The sequence below is a fragment of the Chiloscyllium punctatum genome, chromosome 44 (genome assembly GCF_047496795.1).
Source record: "Chiloscyllium punctatum isolate Juve2018m chromosome 44, sChiPun1.3, whole genome shotgun sequence".
Lineage (NCBI taxonomy): Eukaryota > Metazoa > Chordata > Chondrichthyes > Orectolobiformes > Hemiscylliidae > Chiloscyllium > Chiloscyllium punctatum.
The window spans coordinates 11,168,859-11,190,638 of NC_092782.1; the positions used below are offsets into that span (position 1 = coordinate 11,168,859).

Here is a 21,780-nt window from a genome sequence, read left to right on the forward strand (position 1 = left end):
TTTTATGTTGGCAATCTAATTTCTTTCTTACATAGTTGATTCACATTAGCAGAAGCTAAAATGATGTTAATCATAGCAACTCTAAGAATGCAATGGCTAGATTACAATAACAGTTTTTCAGTAAAATTCTGTACAAACTGAACTCCTCCAAACATTTGTTGTATGATGTGCAATCTAATGTATTTGTCCACAAGAGGGCAGCCAGCACTCATTTAAAGAAGCTGCATTTCTTTAAACCTCTCCATGAGCTTTGAATCAAAGTTGTGACAGTATTTGGCCTCAGTTTGTTTTCAACTGTAGTTGAAATATGGATGCAAGATGACAAAGTGCATAGTACCCTTTTTGTTTTTGTAATTACAGGGCATCCAAAGTCGAACATTTTTTTGAAATTTGATCACTATTGTAACATAATAGAACATACCAGCTAAGTTTTAGTCCTCATAAAAACGGAGTGTTAAGTAAGCATATAAACCCTCGGTGCTCTTTGGTTCTTAAGTGGCTTCAGGGATTTTCTTCATTGCACATGAGAAGGTTGAAGTCTTTGCTTAACATCCCACCTGAACGTTTGCACTTCTGTCATTGGAGTGTAGCCTCGTTTGTTTAGTCTCTGGAGCCTGACACATACCCCCACCCCAATCTTATGGCTAAGATGCATGAATTCTGCCAACTGAACAATGTTACTATTCTTACAAAAAAACTGAGTCCCACTTTCATCCATGCTGGGATGCTTTAATTTACAGCACAGCCACAAAACTAGAAGTACAGTTTTTATCTGGATGATTGAGACATTGGTGTACATCTCATGATGTTTGATTGTTAAAAGATTTAGCCATTTGAATCCTGTGAAAGCACACTGCATTTGGTATATTGTGGACAATTCTTAGCATATCCTGAGGAGGAGCAGCATTAAAGATCAAGCTTGGGCTATTGTGAAGGGTTTCATGTTTATCATGTATTGACCCTTATGTGGAGCTTATATGTGCTAGTTTATGTTAAATAGTTCTTTAAAAAACTATTTAATATGTACATATAACTACATTGAAAATAAGTTTATTGAGAACAGAACTTTAACATTTTATAATTTTGATTTTAATTCAACTTTAGAAGGAAAGACTAAAGTTTACCACAGGCTGTTGTGCTGTAACACACTTCGTTAGCTTGAATTGGCTATATCGTGATTGACAAATTATGGACGTTGCTTGGATAACATAACTTTTCAACTGAACGAGTATAGCGATTTTCTATTAGTGATCTTCTACAGCATGATTTTCTATAGTGGCTTTCCATAGCACGGTTTTCTGTAGTGTAAAATTGCAGAGGAACAAACTGTTGTATTATAACAGAACGACCTCTGTTGAATTATTTTAAGTCTGGTGTTTTTGTCAAATGAACTCAAGTTGCACAGTCATATAGTTGAAGCATGGCTTGTCTGCCACTCATTGGATACTTCTCAAAAGTGCTCTTGCATTTAAAGGTGTGGGGGAGGCTGAGTAGTGTTGCTGCACATTTGTGGTAATTTGCAAACTGCCTGTTTCCTGGGCAAAGTGCTCTGGTGATTAAGTACTGTCTGCCATGAAAACTGATCTAGAGATGGGCACTTAGAACCACTGAGGAGAAAATCCCCAAAAGAGAGAGCTCTAGATTAACCCCATGATTGATTATTAGCAATGTTACTAGAGATCAGACAGATTATTAAATGTCACATGAATTGTGCAGATGTTAGATTATGGATGATAAGTTTTGAAGCTCTCCTTTATTTCGGCAGTGAAATACATTTCTGCAGGTGAGTTGACTGGGTTTTATGGCTAATGAGATAAGCATCCTGAAGCAAATCCACAAAAGCTTGAATGGAACTGAATGACCTGGTTACATTTTGAATGGTCATTTATCAATAATCCATTCTGAAGTAGAATTTTGTTCTGTTTCTTGCATTATTTTGAGAATTTTTAAAATCGCACCATGTGCTGTACAGAAGGCAACTTTTTTGCCAGTAAATCCAATAAGATTTGAAACTGGTAGTTTCTAATTGATAAATTTCCTCTAAATTGTGTTTCTGGGAGGTGATCATACATATTCACATCATGCAGTAAGTTGGATCATTGTATGACTGATACTTAACACGTGAATCGCCTCAGCTTCAAGAGCGAGTACAAACATTGGGTTGAATGTCCAGACATATTTTGGGAAAAGTACAGCATGTCCTCAGTCTAGATGTCGAATATCATTGTTCCGTTACATTACATGGCTTTTATTGTATGAGGTTTTGTAACATTTTCAATTCCAGATTTATATAGCCTTAATGTAGCTTCTTGAAATGAAATTATAAGATTAACTTGTTCATTTTTCAGATGAGAGCTGCAGAAACTGAAGCAATCAATAAAATTGTCATAAATATATTGCAGTGATGGTAACCTCTGGGACAGAAGCACTGTTGAGACCCTTAGGATGTTGAAATATTATGTCAGTGTAGGAGAAAGGGATTTGTTCGCAAAATTCAAAGATTTGCTCTTGGTTTGCCTTTGCTTATGAACTTTCAACCATTTTCGGAGGTGGGAGACAATAAATGATGATTTGAAGGACAAAATATGGAAGTGAGCACCATGCGCAGGAAAAAATGTTCCTTGTAAAGGAATCTTTTCTCAAAGCATTAAAATTGATGTGAACACAGTTTAATCTTTGGTCTGTCATTTGAAGTGTTAAGCACCAACCTTATGTTAATTTGGATATTTGTATTTCTGGGAAGCATTTAAATATGAACCAGGACTGCAAAACATAAAATTAAAATAGTAGTTAATCAATGAATGTAGTTTATTTCATTGTATAATCGTTTTGTCTTTGCTTAGTTTAGTTTTGTTTTTAATTCATTAGGTAATAGCACGAAGGAGGGAGGATTCTGGGAAGGTGAAAGTGCTGCTTCACTGGACACCAGAAGATATGTAAGTTTTTGAACCTATGGTGCCGCTATATTTTTCCAGATCGAACATTGATTAGTTCACCTTCAAATGTGTTAAGAAGGTTCTGCCCAGCGTGGCTGTGAAGGTATGACACTGAAGTTGGTTACAAGCTTATTTAGTTGCTTCAGCAATTGATTTGTACCTGAAGTTGAGTATTTTTTCCTACAAGACTAAGGAAATAGTTTTGGATAATGGGGCAGTGAATCTCTTGAATGTGCTCAAACCTCTTGTAGGGCTGGCAATGAAATATCTGTAGTACGAGGCTAGGCTCAACAATAACACTGGTGCCTGAATCAAAAGATTGAGGGCTCACATCCTGTAGTGAGGAGGTCTGCAGAGGGTTAGATGGTGAAAGGTTCTATGTAAATGCATGTTCTTTCTTTTCCATGGAATGTAAATTTAGACAATGAATCATTTGGTTGACCAGCATGCACTTGTGTTGAGATACTTAATCTGATTCCAGTTTGTGTTTTCCTTATATATAGATGCTGTACTGTTTTCTATTCAAGCAATGATCAAATGTAAATTTATATGCACATAGGTTAGTCTTTGGGGCTGAGAATTTCACATTCTTCTCTTGTCTAAATTTGTAAGTTTGTGTAAGGTTGGTTACCAGACTTTGGGAAGGAGGATGTATTGACCCTGAGGGGAATGCAGTATAGGTTTGCCAGCATGATACCTGGACTCCAGTGGTCAAATTACAGGCTGAGGTGACACGCTATAAAGTTGTATTCCTTGGAATTTAAAAGGCTTAGGGTGATTTGATTGAAGGTTTCAAGGTATTCCGGGGAAACAAGCTTGGGGATGAGTGGAACAATTACTATTTGGAAAACCAATGACGAGGAAGGAGGGTCATAGTCTAAACATGTGATTCAAGTGTTTTAGTGAGCTTGGAAAACAGTCAAAGAGTGGAGAAACTTGGTGCTGTCTTCTGCCAATGATAGGTGATGCTCGTTAACTTAATTTTAAAGCTAAGATTGATATTTTTAAGCTGAATATTTAACAACTTATGAACAATACATGTATGCATGGATAAGTATGTGGATCAGCCATGATCTCATTGAAATGAACAAGTTTGAGTTACTTATTTGCCTATTCCTTTTGCTATGTTGCTAACTGTTTCTCTGAATTGATTACTTGCTCTATGAAATGTTATTTCAACAATATAATTTTGGCCAGGTCTGTTGTCTTATTGATTCTGTTATGCTAAGCATATAAACTCCTGGACTGTTTAGGGTGAATACTAAAACATTTGTGGCTGGATCTATGCATTTCAAAACCAGTGAATATATGATCTATAACTAAAGCTGTGCCAGTCGCTGTCTTCTTTCTTTCTTAAATCATTTAATCTGTCTGGGAGATGAAAACTCATTGTCTGACTTGCTATTTTACAGTCCTCGTCACAAGCTTGTGCTGCAATAGGTGAATTGCAATAATTTAATCTAATTGCACTCTGAAAGACTAGATTTGTTTCACTGCCCAATTATTTAAAGACCCAGATTGCTTCTGTCAGACCTCTAACTGTGAATCCCTGAGTGATGCCAGCATGTTTTTGATTGTAACAGCTTATCATGAGGGATATAGATTGCTGATTTCTCTGGCCGAGAAGACTGGCAAACCTTAGCTCATGTTAAAGTTAGAACTAGAATAGGAATTGGCCTTCCAACCCTTGGATCTGCTCTTAATTAAATATCATGACTGGTCAACTCCATCTTCCTGCCCCTCCCCATTCGTACGCAAATGTACCAGTTTCAGTCTGAGATCTACTCACTAACAAAGCATCTGTAATTCTTTGGGACTGCCTCATTCCCAACCCTATACCTAGCGATTTATTAATTGCCTTCTACATACTGGCAGTCATTCTTCTTCCACATACCTCATGTTTAGACTTGTACAGTTTGCACTGTCATAAACAATACCCAACTTGTATGATGTGAAAGATGTTAACAGATATAATGAGAGCTTCTAAGAGGAAAAATCATTCCTTTCTCCTAGACACTTCAAGATAATTCAGTTGTCCAATGTTAGAGTGGAATTGTAAGCATTCCACCAGAGATCTATGAAGGACCTGCTTCCCTACTTCAACCCTCACCTGAGGCATGATGGCCCTCAGGTTAAACTCACCACCACTTGTCTTTCTCTAATGGGTGAGTGTCCTCTGGGACTGACAACTTTCATTTTCGCAACACAGCCATAGAAAATTTACAGCACACAAGCTTTTCAACCCAGCCCCCCCTCCTCCAACTGAGTAAGCTACGCACCATTCTAATTCCACTTGCTAGCACTTGAATGAAAATGCTTATTGCCTTTGTGTCTATTAAAAATCTACCAGGTAACTGAGGTTACTTTTGCCTTGCACTTTATTTGGTTGATGTGAAAACCATCCAATTTTTTGAAGTTCTGCCAGACCCTTGAAATGTAAAATCCATCATCTCTTGGCTACTGCTTAACTGAAGTAATTAGGCAAGATAATTGTTGAATGAAAGTGTATTGGGTAAGGAAATGTGCAAAAATTAATAATGAATCTTGTTAAGGTGCAGTAATTCACTTTTGCTTCTATTACATGGTCATCAGTCATAGATTTTGGTCTTTGAGAATTGTACATCAGTGCTTTTTCTCCTCTTCAAAAAGTCAGAATTTTGCACTGAGCCCCTAATGGGGGAGGTAGTTTTTTTTTGCGCAACAATATTACAATACTTTGAACCATACCATTTTGGTTCTTAATTTCGTAGGTAAGATAAGTTCGCATTCTTGGAAATTGTCTCCACATAGTGTAGAGAGACAGCTGTCTGTGGGTCAAGATACACTAATCCCTTGTGGGAATGTGGGTTAACAGGATTTCTTAACATGTTAGAACATTGAGTTTCATTTTTCTAGAGAGATGGACTGACCAATAAAGAAGTTGTTAAATCTGTGTGGAACCTCCTCGTTCACACTTCCAGTACTGTGAAGCATTTGCTTTTCTCAAGTCTTGAGAAGATTTGTAGCTCTGGTTGAGATTCTGGATATAAGTTTGCCCACTGAGATGGAAGGTTCGTTTTCAGATGTTTCATTGCCATATTAGGTAATGTCATCAATGAGCCTCTGGTTAAGCGCTGGTGGTATGGCCCACTTTGTGTTTAGGTTTTGTTGGGTTGGTGATGTCATTTCCTGTTCTCTTTCTCAGCGGGATAAATGAGATCCGACTCAGTGTGTTTGTTGAGGGTATTCGGGTTGGAGTCCCATGCTTCCACAGATTCTTGCACGTGTCTCTGTTTGGCTCGTCCTTGGATGGATGTGTCGTCCCAGTCGAAGTGGTATCCTCCTCCATCTGTATGGAAGGATATTAGAGAGAGAGGGTCATGTTGTTTTGTGGCAAGTTGATGTTCATGTATCCTGGTGGCTAGTTTTCTGCCTGTTTGTCCAATGTAGTGTTTGTTACACTCCTTGCATGGTATTTTGTAAATTATGTTAGTTTTGCTTGTCTGTATGAGGTCTTTCAAGTTCTGTTTTAGTGTGTTGGTGAGTTTGTGGGCTACCATGATGTGAAGGGGTCTGCATAGTCTGGCAGTCATTTCCGAGTGTGGCTAGGGTTTCTGGGCGTGTTTTGCCTGCTTGTTTGGGTGTGTTGCTGAGAAATTGGCACTGTGTTCAGTGGGTACCCGTTCTTTTTGAATGCACAGTATAGGTGATTTTCCTCTCTGCTACAGTGTGTTGGCTCGTTGAAATAATGTTCAGATGCAACTTCATTTGTGGATGTTGGGATGATTTGCATCTGTGAATCAGTATTTGACCCGTATGTGGTGTTTTCTTGTAGATGCTGCTTTGAAGTTCCCCATTAGGTGTTTGCTCCACTGCGACATCTAGGAATGGCAGTTCGTTTTCCACCTCTTCAGTGAATTTTATGCAAGTAAGGGTAGTATTAAGGGTTTGCAGGTTTCCTCTAATTTGTTTTCTTTAGTGATGACAAAGGTGTCATTCATGTAGCGGACCCAAACTTTGGGTTGGATTGTTGACAGCTGTTTGTTCGAGTCTCTGCATTACTGCCTCTGCTAAGAACCCTGATATCAGAGATCCCAAGGGTGTTCCGTTAGTTTGGAGGTCTAACTTGTTGAAGGTGAAGTGGGTGGCAAGGCATAAGTCCACTAGCTTGAATATATTGTCCTTGCTGATGAAGTTTGTATGTGTCTTTGGGTTTTTCTAATAATATGGGACTAGGTCAGATTGGGATATCTGGTCGGCATGGATGAATTGGACTGAGGGGTCTGTTTCCATGCTGTAAGAATCTATAACTATGTAGTCAGTGTTTCCTTGGCCGGGTTGATATCGATGGATGTGAATAGGGCTGTTCCATCAAAGGAGATCATTAGTTCAACCTCTTCTATCTTGGTGTCTTTGGTCTTCAGGAATTCTTGGGTGGAGTGGATGGAGTAGCGTGAGTCTTCTACTAGTATTTTAATCTTTGGTATAGCTCTTGGCTAATCTGTAAGTTGATATTCGGGGTAGTGAGACTATAGGTCGGAGGGGGGCTCCTGGTGTGTGAATTTTGGGAATCTGTAGAAGTGTGGTGTGTTGGATCAGTCTGGTTGCATTTTTTTTAAGTCTGTCTTATTTCTCCAGATTAGAGTCAGAGTTGTACATCATGGAAACAGACCCTTCGGTCCAACACGTCCATGCTGACCAGATATCCCAACCCAATCTAGTCCCACCTGCCAGCACCTGGCCCATATCCCTCTAAATCCTTCCAATTCATATATCCATCCAAATGCCTCTTAAATGTTGCAATTGTACCAGCCTCCTCCACTTCCTCTTCCACTTTCCATACCCGTACCACCCTCTGTGTGAAAAGGTTGCCCTTTAGGTCTCTCTTATATCTTTCCCCTCTCACCCTAAACCTATGCCCTCTAGTTCTGGACTCCCCAACACCAGGGAAAAGACTTTGCCTATTTACCCTATCCATGTCCCTCATAATTTTGTAAACCTCTATAAGGTCACCCCTCAGTCTCCGACGCTCCAGGGAAAACAGCCCCAGCCTGTTCAGCCTCTCCCTGTAGCTCAAATCCTCCAACCCTGAAAACATCCTTGTAAATCTTTTCTGAACCCTTTCAAGTTTCACAACATCTTTCCGATAGGAAGGAGACCAGAATTGCACGCCATATTCCAACAGTAGCCTAACCAATGTCCTGTACAGCCACAACATGACCTCCCACCTCCTGTACTCAATATTCTGACCAAGAAAGGAAAGCATACCAAACGCCTTCTGCACTATCCTATCTACCTGCGACTCCACTTTCAAGGAGCTATGAACCTGCACTCCAAGGTCTCTTTGTTCAGCAACACTCCAGAGGACCTTGCCATTAAGTGTATAAGTCCTGCTAAGATTTGATTTCCCAAAATGCAGCACCTCGCATTTATCTGAATTAAACTCCATCTGCCACTTCTTAGCCCATTGGCCCATCTGGTCAAGAACCTGTTGTAATCTGAGGTAACCTCCTTCGCTGTCCACTATACCTCCAATTTTGGTGTCATCTGCAAACTTACTAACTGTATCTCTTATACTCGCATCCAAATCATTTATGTAAATGACATAAAGTAGAGGACCCAGCACCGATCCTTGTAGCACTCCACTGGTCACTGGCCTCCAGTCTGAAAAACCACCCTCTGTTTCTACCTTTGAACCAGTTCTGTATCTAAATGGCTAGTTCTCCATGTATTCCGTGAGATCTAACCTTGCTAATCAGTCTCCCAAGGGGATCCTTGTCGAACGCCTTATTGAAGTCCATATAGATCACATCTACCGCTCTGTCCTCATCAATCCCCTTTGTTACTTCAAAAAACTCAATCAAGTTTGTGAGACGTGCTTTCCCACGCACAAAGCCATGCTGACTATCTCTAATCAGTCCTTGCCTTTTCAAATATATGTACATCCTGCCCCTCAGGATTCCCTCCAACAAATTGCCCACCACCAATGTCAAGCTGACTGGTTGATAGTTCCCTGGCTTGTCCTTACTTCCCTTCTTAAACAGTGGCATCATGTTTGCCAACCTCCTGTCTTCCGGCACCTCATCTGTGACTATCGATGATACAAATATCTTAGCAAGAGGCCCAGCAATCACTACTTTAGCTGCCCACAGACTTCTCGGGTACACCTGATCAGGTCCTGGCGATTTATCCATCTTTACCCATTTCAAGACATCCAGCACTTCCTCCTCTGTAATCTGGACATTTTGCACAATGTCACCATCTATTTCCTTACAGTCTATATCTTCCATATCCTTTTCCACAGTAAATACTGATGCAAATACTCATTTAGTATTTTCCCCCATTTTCTGCGGCTCCACACAAAGGCCGCCTTACTGATCTTTGAGAGGCACTATTCCCTGCCTAGTTACCTTTTTGTTCTTAATGTATTTGTAAAAACTTTTTTGATTCTCCTTAATTGTATTTGCTAAAGCTCTCGCATGTCCCCTTTTTGCCCTCTTGATTTCCCTTTTAAGTATACTCCTACTTTCTTTATACTCTTCTCAGGATTCTCTTGATCTATCCTGTCTATACCTGATATATGCTTCCTTCTTTTTCTTGACCAAACCCTCAATTTCTTTAGTCATCCAACATTCCCTATACTTACCAGCCTTTCCTTTCATCCTAACAGGAATATGCTTTCTCTTGATTCTTATTTCTGAAGGCTTCCCATTTTCCAGCCGTCCCTTTACCTGCGAACATCTGCCCCAATCAGCTTTTGAAAGTTCTTGCCTAATACTGTCAAAATTGGCCTTTCCCCAATTTAGAACTTCAACTTTTAGATCTGGTCTATCTTTTTCCATCACTATTTTAAAACTAATAGAATTATGGTCGCTGGCCCCAAAGTGCTCCCCCACTGACACCTCAGTCACCTGCCCTGCCTTATTTCCCAGGACAAGGTCGTTTTGCACCTTCTCTAGTAGGTACATCCACATACTGAATCAGAAAATTGTCTTGTACACACTTAACAAATTCCCCTCCTTCGAAGGAGTTTGCACATTCTCCCCGTGTCTGCGTGGGTTTCCTCCGGGTGCTCTGGTTTCCTCCCACAGTCCAAAGATGTGTAGGTCAGGTGAATTGGCCATGCTAAATTCTCCATAGCAATAACTGTATTCGTCAGAGGGTAGTCGGTCTGGATGGGTTACTCTTCAGAGGGTCGGTGTGGACTGGTTGTGTTGAAGAGCCTGTTTCCACACTGCAGGGAATCTAATCTAAACTAAACCTTGAACATCCTGAAGTTTTTTGAGTAGGGCTGTGAGTCTGTTCTCTCGTTGTGGGGTCAGGTCTATTGCCACTTGTTGGTAAGTGTTGGTATCTGTAAGCAATGCGTTCACTTTCTCAATGTTGTCTCTTTGATTTAAAATGATTGTCAAGTGTCCGATGTCTGCCAGTAGGATATACAACTTTTTTTAGTCCTTCTAGTGCTTTCCTTTCTTGTGTATTGAGTGTGTTTCCTCCTTAATGTTGGTGTGACTGCCTGTCTGATGGTTTGCTGGGTTTCTTCTGAGAGTTCGTTGTCTTTCAGTGTTGTTTCTAATGCTAAAAAATCTTTTGTCCGAATCCTGGAAGTTGTAATTTAATCCTCTTACTAAGACACATTTTTAAGTGTCTATTAAGGGTCAGTCAGATAAGTTTTTTTAATCCATGCTTTTGTGTTGTCTGTGTTGTTATTTTGTGTACGTTGTCTCGTGTTTCCTGCAGGTCTAGTTTTTTCATTTTGTGTTTGTCGCTGTCTAATGTCTATGGCTTGTCGTACTGTGTTTGTACCCTTAACACCCCACTAAGCCAAAGGAATAGCAAAGCAATACGGCCACAGAATGCTTAGAGAAATGATTAATGATGCCCACAACAAACCCCGTAAAGACAACCAGGAAATTTTGTGCCAAAAAACTTTACTCACTAATGCAACAAACCATGAATGGACAGACACAGTGCAACAAGTCATAGATATTAAACAGCGACAAATACAGAAAATGAAAATAAACTCGACCTGTAGAAAAACAACTAGACAAGCTTTGAGATGGTATTGAAATATTGTTTGTTGGAGAAACTGTCCCAAACATCAAAAACTGTAAGGACAACAAACTTTTATATACCCACCTCCATAACCAGCATTCCTCAAACATTCCAGAAGGTTCCCCTGGCCTCCGGAACTGCTCAGACGCCATTAGCCATGAGGCTGGTACAGCTACCATCCCCACGGCAATCTATGATGTAGCTTCCGCTTCCACAGTCACTTGCGCCCCTCACTATTTCACACATGACGTCACTTCTGCCCCTGATGTAATTGCTGATGTCACATGTCAGCGACTTCCGCACCCCCTACTGCCAAGTTCGCCCCCAACCAACGCCATTCACCTGCAAACTGCTGACATTGCCCCCATACACACAGATCCCACTGTCACCATCCCCACCCCCCACCCCCCCAGAATTCTGAGGGGAACATCACTCCTCATGACTCCACCCCAATTCCCCCTACCACCACGCCCACTCCTGTTACAGGTTCCTCCCCCACTCCAGCTCCACACCTACCCCAGGTTGTAGCTCTCAACCCTATCAAGTTTTACCAGACCTCCCCTTCACTGAGGGCAAATGATCAGCCCTCAGCAAAGGCCTTATCTTTGTCCCCCTCCATCCGTGCATCAATGAATTTAATACATTCGTGACATCAAACATTTCTTCTGCCGCCTCCGAGCTCACTTTTTCTTTCAGGACTCCCACCCACCTTCTGAGGACCCCTTCACACACCTCCAATGCACTCCATCCATCTGGACACCCTGTGCTGGCCTATTACCCGCCCTCTATTTCTTCGTTTCCAACTGCCACCGAGACATTAACCACCACAACCTGTCTACCCCCTTCCCACCACCCCGCCACCCCCCATTCTAACCTCTCACCTTCACAACATGCAGTCCTCCACTCCCTCTGCTCCAATTCCAACCTCAGCATCAAACCAGTGGATAAAGAGGGTGCAGTGGTAGTTTGACGCACTGATCTTTGCACCGCTGAAACCAGACACCAACTTGAAGACACCTCTTCCTACCGCCCCTCGACCATGACCCCACTCCCCATCACCAAACCATCATCTCCTAGACCATGCACAACCTCATCACCTCAGGAGATCTCCCACCCACAGCTTCCAACCTCATAGTCCAGGAGCCCCGCACTTCCTGATTCTACCTCCTTCCCAAGATCCACAAGCCTGACCAGCCTGGCCGACCCATTGTCTCAGCCTGCTCCTGCCCCACCAAACTCAACTCCACCTACCTTGATACTGTCTTATCCCCCCTAGTCCAGGAACTCCCCACATACATACAAGACACCACCCACACCCTCCACCTCCTCCAAGACTTCAGTTTCCCCAGCCCCCAACGCCATGGGCATACAATCTCTCTACACCTCCATCCACCATGACCAGGGCCTCCAAGCCCTCCGTTTCTTCCTGTCCTGAAGTCCCTTCCAATCTCATTTGTTTGGCTGAACTGGTCCCCACCTTTAATTTCTCCTTTTGAATCCTCCCCACTTCCTCCGGATGAAAGGGGTAGCCGTGGCCACCTGCATGGGCCCCTGCTATGCCTGTCTCTTTGGCTACATAGAGCAGTCCATCTTTTGTAGTTACACCAGCACCACTCCTTCCTCCGCTACATTGATGACTGCATCAGCGCCACCTCGTGCTCCCGTGTAAAGGTTGATCAGTTCACCAACAACATGTTCTACCCTGACCTTAAATTCACCTGGACCATTTCTGACACCTCCCTCCCCTTCCTGGACCCCGCCATCTCCATCAATGACCCTGACTTTTTTTATAATCTCACCGACTCCCACAGCTACCTGGATTACATCTCTTCCCACCCTATCCCATATTCCCCATTTCTCCGCCGTATCCGCTCCCAGGAGGACCGGTTCCACCACAGAACACATCAGATGGCCTCCTTTAAAGACTGCAATTTCCCTTCCCACGTGGTTGAAGATGCCCTCCAACGCATCTCATCCACATCCTGCACTTCCCCCCTCAAACCCCACCCCTCCAACCATAACAAGGAGTGTACCCCCCAGTCCTCACCTTCCACTCCACCAACCTCCGCAAAAACCGCATCATTTGGCAACATTTCTGCCTCCTCCAAACAGACCCTATCACCTTCCACTTTCCGCAGACAGTTCCCTCCCTTACTGCCTGGTCAGGTTCACCCTCCCCTCCTGGCACCATCCACTACCCCCGCAGGAATTGCAAAACCAGTGCCACACCTCCCCCCCCCCCCCCCCCCCCCCCCACACATCCATCCAAGGTCCCAAAGGAGCCTTCCACATCGGTCAAATTTTCACCTGCGCATCCACCAATGTCCATTTATTGTATCCGTTGCTCCCGATGTGGTCTCCTCTACATTAGAGAGACTGTGTGCCTTCTCGCAGAGTGCTTTAGGGAACATCTCTGAGACACATGCAACATTCAACCCCACAGTCCCATGGCTCAACATTTCAACTCCCTCTCCCACTCTGCCGAGATCATGCACGTCCTGGGCCGCCTCCACCACCGCTCCGTCACCACCTGACGCCTGGAGGAAGAACACTTCATCTTCTGTCTCGGAACCCTTCAACCCCAGGGCTTCAATATGGACTTCACCAGTTTCCTCATTTTTCCCCTTTCCCCCCCCCACCATACCCCAGTTCCAATCTTCCAGCTCAGCACTATCCTCATGACATGTCCTACCTGCCAATCTTGCTTCCCATTTATTCGCTCCACCCTCCTCTGACCTATCACTTTCATCCCAACCCCCATCCACCTATTGTACCCTTTGCTACCTTCTCCCCAGCCCCACACCCGCTCCCATTTATCTCTCCACCCCGGAGGCACCCTGCCTTCATTTTCTGAAGGGCTTTTGTCCGAAACGTTGATTTTCTTTTTTCTCTGCTCCTCGAATGCTGCCTGACCTGCTGTGCTTTTCCAGCCCTACTCTAGATTTAGACTCTATTTTAAATCAAAGACTACATTTGAGAAAGCGACCACATTGCTGTCAGATACCAACGCTTAAAGACGTAAAAAGTCACGGTCCACTCTCTAGTATCCTTTATAGATGAGGAAGGATACCACTTTGACTGGGACAGCGCATTCATCTTAGGATGAGCCAAACACAGACTCGCGTGAGAATTCGTGGAAGCATGGCGCTCCAACCGGAATACCCTCAACAAACGCATTTACTTGGATCCCGTTTACCCTCAGAAAAAAGAATAGGAAATGACATCACCAACCCAAGGAAACCTAAACACAAATAAAAAGCAGGCAATACCACCAGCGCTTCACCAGCGGCTCACTGATGACGCTATCGAGTATGGTGACGAAATGTCTGAAAACAAACCATTCAGCTCAGTGAGCAAACTTACATCCACGATTTGATTTTTGTATTATAAAAACTTAAATAGATGTATAAATAGGCTCAAAGTTTGTGAGAAGATTTGTAGCTCGGGTGCTCGTCGTTGTGGTTCTGTTCACCGAGCTGGGAATTTGTGTTGCAGACATTTCGTCCCCTGTCTAGGTGACATCCTCAGTGCTGGGGGGCCTCCTATGAAGCAATTCTGTGTTGTTTCCTCCAGAATTTATAGTGGTTTGGCTCTGCCGCTTCTGATTGTCAGTTCCAGCTGTCCGCTGCAGTGGCCGGTATATTGGGTCCAGGTCGATGCATAAATAGGCTGATCATTTGCTTCAGCACTTCTTGCCCGTCCACTTCTCATAACTCTTAATTTACTGAGACCAAGAGTTTGTGTCTTCACTGCCAGTCTACTCAATATTAAGAGATATCAGAGTGGTGTGAACAAAATTGTAGGAACTTTACTAAAACCACACAGTTTAACCTATTGAGGAAAAAAGTTATCTGACTGGAGATGTTCCTTCCAGACTGAAGGGTGACCCGTGAAAGTTAAATGTGTTCGCTTTGCTTTTGTCACTACAAGCAAGACCAGAACTAGGGACCCGATAAGGCAAAAACTGTAGATAAACAAGGTTAATGTTTCAGGTTATGTCATTTCTTCAACACGAAGTAAAAAAAACTAATAGCTTTTAAAGTATAAGAGGAAAAGAAGAGGTGGAGGCAAAGAAATGGCAAAAGAGGTGGTGCACGGCACTGATAATTGAATAAGTAGAAAAACTAAAAGATGAACTTAGGGTATAAATAAGAACAGAGTTATTGACAGCTATTGCTCAAAAAACTGGGTGGTGGTGGTGGTAATCTGGAATTGAGCTCAACGTTCAGTCTGGAATATTGTAAACTGCGGGATTGCACGACAAGGTTGTTTTTTGAGCTTGCATTGAATTTCTTTGGACTGGTGGAGAAAGCTAATGACCGCAATGTTGGAATGTGACAGAAAATTAAATTAATTAAACTGCTAGAAGTTCAGGAACCTGTTTTGAGACTTGGGTTTTTCAGAAATCAGTCGCCTAATCCAATTGAATTATTAATAAGAAAGCGTGGAACATGAAACAACTTGTTTTATCCTCCATTTAAGATGAGGAATTTCCTGTCAAATCATTTGAAATCTTTACGTGCAGAGCTGATTGCTACTGATTTGACAGGCTGCCCGTTCAACCACCTGCTCCTGCAAACAATTATGTGGCACTGTTGAATCTGATCGATCTACCTTCAGAACCCTTCTCCTTTTCCAGTCCAATTGATACAGATTTGAGTGTTTACGCAAACCAGTTCCCTGCTGGAAAATAGTGTGGGCACTATTTTTGATAGACCAATTTGTTTTTAAAATAAATCATTTGATCTTCTGGATCATGTTTCATTTGGGGTGCAAATGGAAACAATAGTGGTGAGCACATATGTGTTTATCTGTACGTATGTGGTGTATTGTAGTTTGTGTTATGTTTCTTTTCATTCATTTGGCTGCGTTCTGAGAGGATAGAGATGATCAAATGATGAGCCAGTCAATAGGAGAGACATCATCCAGCAGATATGTTGGTTGTTCCCGTCCAAGCTAGCTGCCAGCAAAAGCAAAGCAGTGAAAGTTAATGAAGAAAATGAAGTGCTACAGGCACTAATAGTGTTATCCTCATTCCTATAGTTGATAAATGAATAATTGTGATATTAGTATTTGTCTTAATTTGTACAGAACAATTTTTCATTTAAACTCTTGAAGAAAAGGTTTTAGGAACATTCTACTGTATAATTTTTGAGGCTTCACATTAATCAAGAAGGAATTTTGTGGAATTTTAAAATCTGCTGTGACTTCTAGTAAAGTGAGTGAATTATTTCTAACCCTATCTGGATGAAACGTAAATGTTCTTTTTTTGAAGTAATGTCTCAATGTTTCCTTTTGCAGTCTGCCTGATGTGTGGGTGAATGAAAATGACAGATCTCAACTGAGGACAAAAGCAGTTCATTTGTCTAAACTACCACAAGATGCTGCTTTGCTCCTTGACCCAAACATATACCGGTACGATTGAGGTTTATCTTATCAATTTAGTTTACTTTTAGAGTAGTGCATGTTCTCTCATTTCTTTCTTGTCTGAGAAATCTACAGCAAGATTCTGGTGATGATTTATGTTGAAGGAAAGCACCTGTGCACCATTATGTGCTGAGCTGTTTCTCTGCTGAAGGGGTCATTCATTTTCAGATAAATGTCCCAGTGTAGCTTTATCAGTGTTGTGCTTTCCCTCCACCACATGAAATCTTAATTGTGTTAACCTTTTTGTAACATTAGTTGCTTTTTATTGTGTCCACTTACTTGAAACTGTGTCTGGGTTAAATGTTAGAGGTGTAATCCTTTTGAGGTGTTTTATTTCATTTATTAAATGTAAACATCACTGAAAATGGTAATTTCCTATTTCATAATAGGTAAAGGCCAGAAGGGTTGCCTGTCTGAAAATGAAAGTTGGTTGAATCTTTAAGTTGCTGCATGGCATTGCCCTTTTTTTAAAATAATTAATTTTGCATTGTGGTTTAAACTTGGTTTAATGTTGGAAGGGAACTATTTGAGTTGAAGTAAGTTCAGTTTGGATTGGAGCCCAGGTGTGGAAAGTTGCTATGAATTCTGAAATGTCAGTATTCTTTAATGAAAGGGGACTTCAGCTTTTGTCATAATAAAAGTCATCCGGTGTCCCATCATTCAGGAAAAGTATAATTAAGCTCTCACGGAAGAAATAATGGATCGAAACTAGCTCTACTCTTCGTTTTCACATTGCTAATTCGTAACACTTAAGTTTCATATACTTAATACAATATTCAGCCACCCTCGAACACCCTGCATCATCTTGACCACATTTTGATCCACAGTTTTGCAGTTTGTGCCGTGCTCATTGACATTGACCCAGTGGGTCACTTCCCTGAACATTTGTTCTTCTTTTGAACAGCATCATAGCACTCTGCCACTAACTTTAAAAAAAGTGTACTTTCATCCTTTTTCAGCTTCATTTCTGCATCCTCAATGGCATCACGTCTGTGCTGGTCTGTCCCCAGTGTCACTCTTGACTATCATTTTCCAAATTAGCAAGTCCAGTGATGATTGCAATTTTTGTCACCTATGTGCAATCAAACTCACTATTTTTGAAAAGGTCTTTTGGCTGACTGATATTAAGTCTGTTGATTTTAGACTAGTTTTGTTTTTGGTTGAGAAACAGACACTAAAGTATGTTTTAAGTTGACATTCTGTGGCAGGATTTTTTTTCTCTTGTAACTTGTTACAGTTGATTAATTATACAGTTTGGAGAATCTCAGTTCTGTTTTTGAAGCACTGGTATGTGAAATTTGTCTGAACTTTGGTTTGGATGTTGGAGTGGTGGGCATGCATTAGGACATCAACTGAATTGCATCTGGAGTAGGAAAGAGTAGCTGCCTCCTGTTTCATGTGACGTTTTGTATGTTGATCTGTTATTGTTTGTTTTTAAAGCCATCCCCGTGGAGATTGCTGAAGGAAGAATTGATAATGTGGGAAAGTATTTTTTTCTTCCAGGTACATGTTGGTACAAAATGCCACTTAGCCAGGTAGCTCATTGAAATATAGATTCCTGCAATGTGGAAACAGACCATTTGGTCTGTAAAGTCCACACCAACCCTCTGAAAAACCGCCCACTGTATAACTCCGCATTTCCCATGGCTAATCCACCTAGCCGGCACATCTTTGGAGCATGGGAGGAAATCTGAGCATGCGAGGAAACCCATGCAGACATGGAGAGAATTTGCAAACTCCACATACAGTTGCCCGAGGGTGAAGTGAACCCTGGTCCCTAGCTAACCACTGAGGCACCAGGCTGATATCCTTCTCAATCTTGTATTATGCTTATAACCTATTTCAGTTTCACTTTAGAAGCCATCTTATAGTAAAGTCTTTATCACACTTAGTTTAGTGCACATATAAGTTCAGAATGTATTGTGAAACATGTATAGTTGATAGTTATTTGCCAATATTTTTCTAAGTACAGCTGAGGTGGAAACTGAGGGATTGCACTCTCATGTGAACTTGCGTCTTGGCAAATTTCAGCTTTTCATCACCTCAAATGATTGCTTGTTAATGTAAATAGTCACAATTTTAATATGGAGAGGATCAGCATTAGAAAATTTTAAATTATTACAGATGAGGTTTCCATTTCACTCATTGCTGCAAGTATGTCTCTCTTCATAGTGAAGCTGCTGAGGTCATGAGCTAAGCATCTGATGGATTTTGGTTAAAGCTTGTTTTCTCAAAGCTGTGGTGCCAGAATCATCCAGTATAACAGCTTTTTGAATGTGAACTTCCAAAGACCCATCTTTTGCATTAAGATATTCTCATAACTCATTGAGTGAAAGCTAAAACTAATGTAAATTTAGTGAAGAACAGCTGGAGCTGAGAAAAAGGCATTTTCTTTTCTTGGACACTATTTCCATTTAAGTGTGTTTTTGCGACAGCTATTGATGCACTGATCCTTGGCGTCACAAAGAATGCAGTTCAACCACACTGGGCTGGGAGTCAGCAAGCAGAAGGCTAATTTTGAAATTTTAATGCATCATACTCACTAACTGTAAAGTTTGACTTTTTGGAGTGCAAATTGCTGCATAATCTGGGAGTGTCTTTAATAGGTTCCACGCTCGGAATTGTTGTGCTCAACATAAGACCATAAATTGTAGGAGCTGAAGTCGGCAATTCAGTCCATCTAGTCTGCTACGCTGTTGGTGAGATTGTGGCTGATCTGATAATTCTCATTTGATAATTGATCTGCTTTCCCTTCGAGATCCCTCACTGATTAAAATCTGTCTGTCTCAACCTTGAGTGTACTTAACGATCCAGCCATGCTGTTCTTCTGTGGTAAAGAATTCCACAGATTTTATAGCCTCGCAGAATAAATTTCTCCTCTTTGCTGTTTTAAATGTTAACACCTTACTCTGAGATTGTGCCCTCTGGATCTGGACCACTCTAAGAGGAAATAGCCTTTCTGTACCTTGCCTGTCAAGCCTGCTTAAAAAAAATCTTTAGTCAGCTTGCCTCATATACTTTTAAATTCCAGTGAATACAGACCTCTCTTCGTAAAACAATCCTTTCATATGTGGTATCAGTTTTTTTAACATTCTCTAGACTGCCTCCAATGCCAGTATATCTCCTCTTAAATAAGAGGCCCAGAACTGTTCACTGTTGTGGTCTGCGCAGTACCTTACATAGTTTTATTGAAATAAAGGACAGCATTCCATTTGCTTACCGTGTCATTGAATATCCCTGAACTTGGTTGCTAGATTTATGACTTATGGACGAGGACTCCAAATCACTCTTCTATAACTTTCTGCAAATGTTTCTCCATTTAAATAATATTCAGCTGCCCTAATCCTGGCAAAGTGCACAATCTCTAATTTTCTCACGTGGTATGATATATCTTGAGTGATTTTGCATTGGCTTAGTATTTCGGGGTAAAGATACTTAGTGAGAAATGGATCACCTTAGAAGAGACTGGCAGCTGGGCAATGTTTGGCCTTATACTAAAGTCTGAGCTGTAATTATTGTTAAAGTTGTTGGAAAACAGCAGGTGAAAAGAATAGTGAAATGCTGGAGTAATTGAATGCCTGCATGTAGGAAATGAGCATATTTTATGACTACCAGTGTGTTTGCTTTTATAGCTGATTTTTTGGGATGAATACTGCTTTGGAAGGAGCCTAAAGGTAGAATGAGAGATTGTGACTGTATGACAAAACCTGAATTAAGAGTGTTGGTGGGTTGCGAAGTGTCAGGTTGATGACACCTTATGTTTTTCAGTGGAGTGGTTATGACTGTAATCCATTCATCAATCTTTAACAAGTCTGAAGTGAGTTGCACTTGTGTGCCAGCAAATAAGGAAAGGAAGTGGGAAAAATCAAGCACAGACTGTAAAATGAGTTCTGGCAGAGCAGCAGATTAGATTGATTGTTCATTGATGCTAACATGTCTTGAATAAGTGGTTCCTTGTGAAATCAAATCCCTCATCAAGGTATGACAAAGTAAACAATCAATTACACTGTTCTTTGAATACTTGTCTTGGTCCAAAGCCATCTCTATTTCATTTTGGCAATATTTAGTTTATTATTGTAATTTATTGGAAGAGTATGTTCTGTTAGATCAGTACTGGTAATTTCAAAACACTGTAGTCCATGTATTATTTGGTCTTGGCCTTATTGTTGGCAAATTTAAACTGCTGGGTAATGTGATGAGAGGTCTGTGCCTGCTATCTAAAATTTGGAGCTTTATTTGGCAGATCAAAAGCAGTGGTGGGCTCATGATTCAGACACTTGTTCAAACCCTGCCATGACTGCTGAGAAATTTTAAATTCAGTACAATAAGCCTGCACCAAAAAAAAAAATCTGATATCAATATTTGATCATGAAACTGCCAGATTGCTGTTAGAATTCTGGTTTAATGATATCCTTGGGCGAAGGCTATCTGTCCCTTCTGGACTGGTCTCCATGTGATCCAGAGCCCCACAATGTGAATGACGTGTAATTATCCTCTACAATAGTCTTATATAGTGCTTCCCAAACTTTTCCTCACTATAACCACATTGAGAAAATTGTTGTGATCCTTCATGCAAATTGAGGGAGAAGAATAAGGGGCTGTTAAATCAAGAGCACAGCTATTAAAGCTTACTCAGATTTCCATTTCTGTTTCTCAACTTGGTACCCTGAAATCTCAGCTGACAAACCTGCTTAGGAAGCTCTGGTCTTGCAGGTTTTTTAGTTTCTATTCACTTAAGCAGGCCACCATATCTATTTTAGAGGGAAGTATGGGTGGGCAATTAAATACTGACCTTGGCAGTGTTACCACCTTCCCCTGAATAAAAGTGTTTAAATATTGGTGCCTTCTCAATCTTTGGAAAACAGAATCTTGATGTGGAAATAAGTGATATGACTGTTCTCAATAGTTACTGAATTCTTGCAGTATGGTAAATCAAGAATAGATTAGATTAGATTAGATTACTTACAGTGTGGAAACAGGCCCTTCGGCCCAACAAGTCCACACCGCCCCGCCGAAGCGTAACTCACCCATACCCCTACATCTACATCTACCCCTTACCTAACACTACGGGCAATTTAGCATGGCCAATTCACCTGGCCGGCACATCTTTGGACTGTGGGAGGAAACCGGAGCACCCGGAGGAAACCCACGCAGACACGGGGAGAACGTGCAAACTCCACACAGTCAGTCACCTGAGGCGGGAATTGAACCCGGGTCTCTGGCGCTGTGAGGCTGCAGTGCTAACCACTGTGCCACCGTGCCGCCCAAAATGTTGCTGGAGATGCATTTTTTCTACTTATTGAATTACCCTTTGGACAAAACAGTTTATGTTTTGAAAGTTTAATAATATTCAGCCATTATGCGTAGTTACAAAGACGTAAAT

The 21,780-nt window shown here is 41.4% G+C and overlaps 1 protein-coding gene across 3 annotated transcripts in view; it reads left to right on the forward strand.

Annotated features, from left to right (window-relative positions):
- aebp2 (AE binding protein 2) overlaps window positions 1–21,780 on the forward strand; it is a 78,326-nt gene that overhangs the window by 40,279 nt on the left and 16,267 nt on the right. For all 3 annotated transcript variants that reach the window (XR_011955271.1, XM_072562232.1, XM_072562233.1), the window contains exons 6-7: window positions 2,869–2,936; window positions 16,272–16,385. Coding sequence is in view for 2 of the 3 variants with exons in the window: in XM_072562232.1 (XP_072418333.1) it covers window positions 2,869–2,936; window positions 16,272–16,385 (182 nt within the window). In the remaining variant the exon portion in view is untranslated. The remainder of the gene's footprint in view (window positions 1–2,868; window positions 2,937–16,271; window positions 16,386–21,780) is intronic.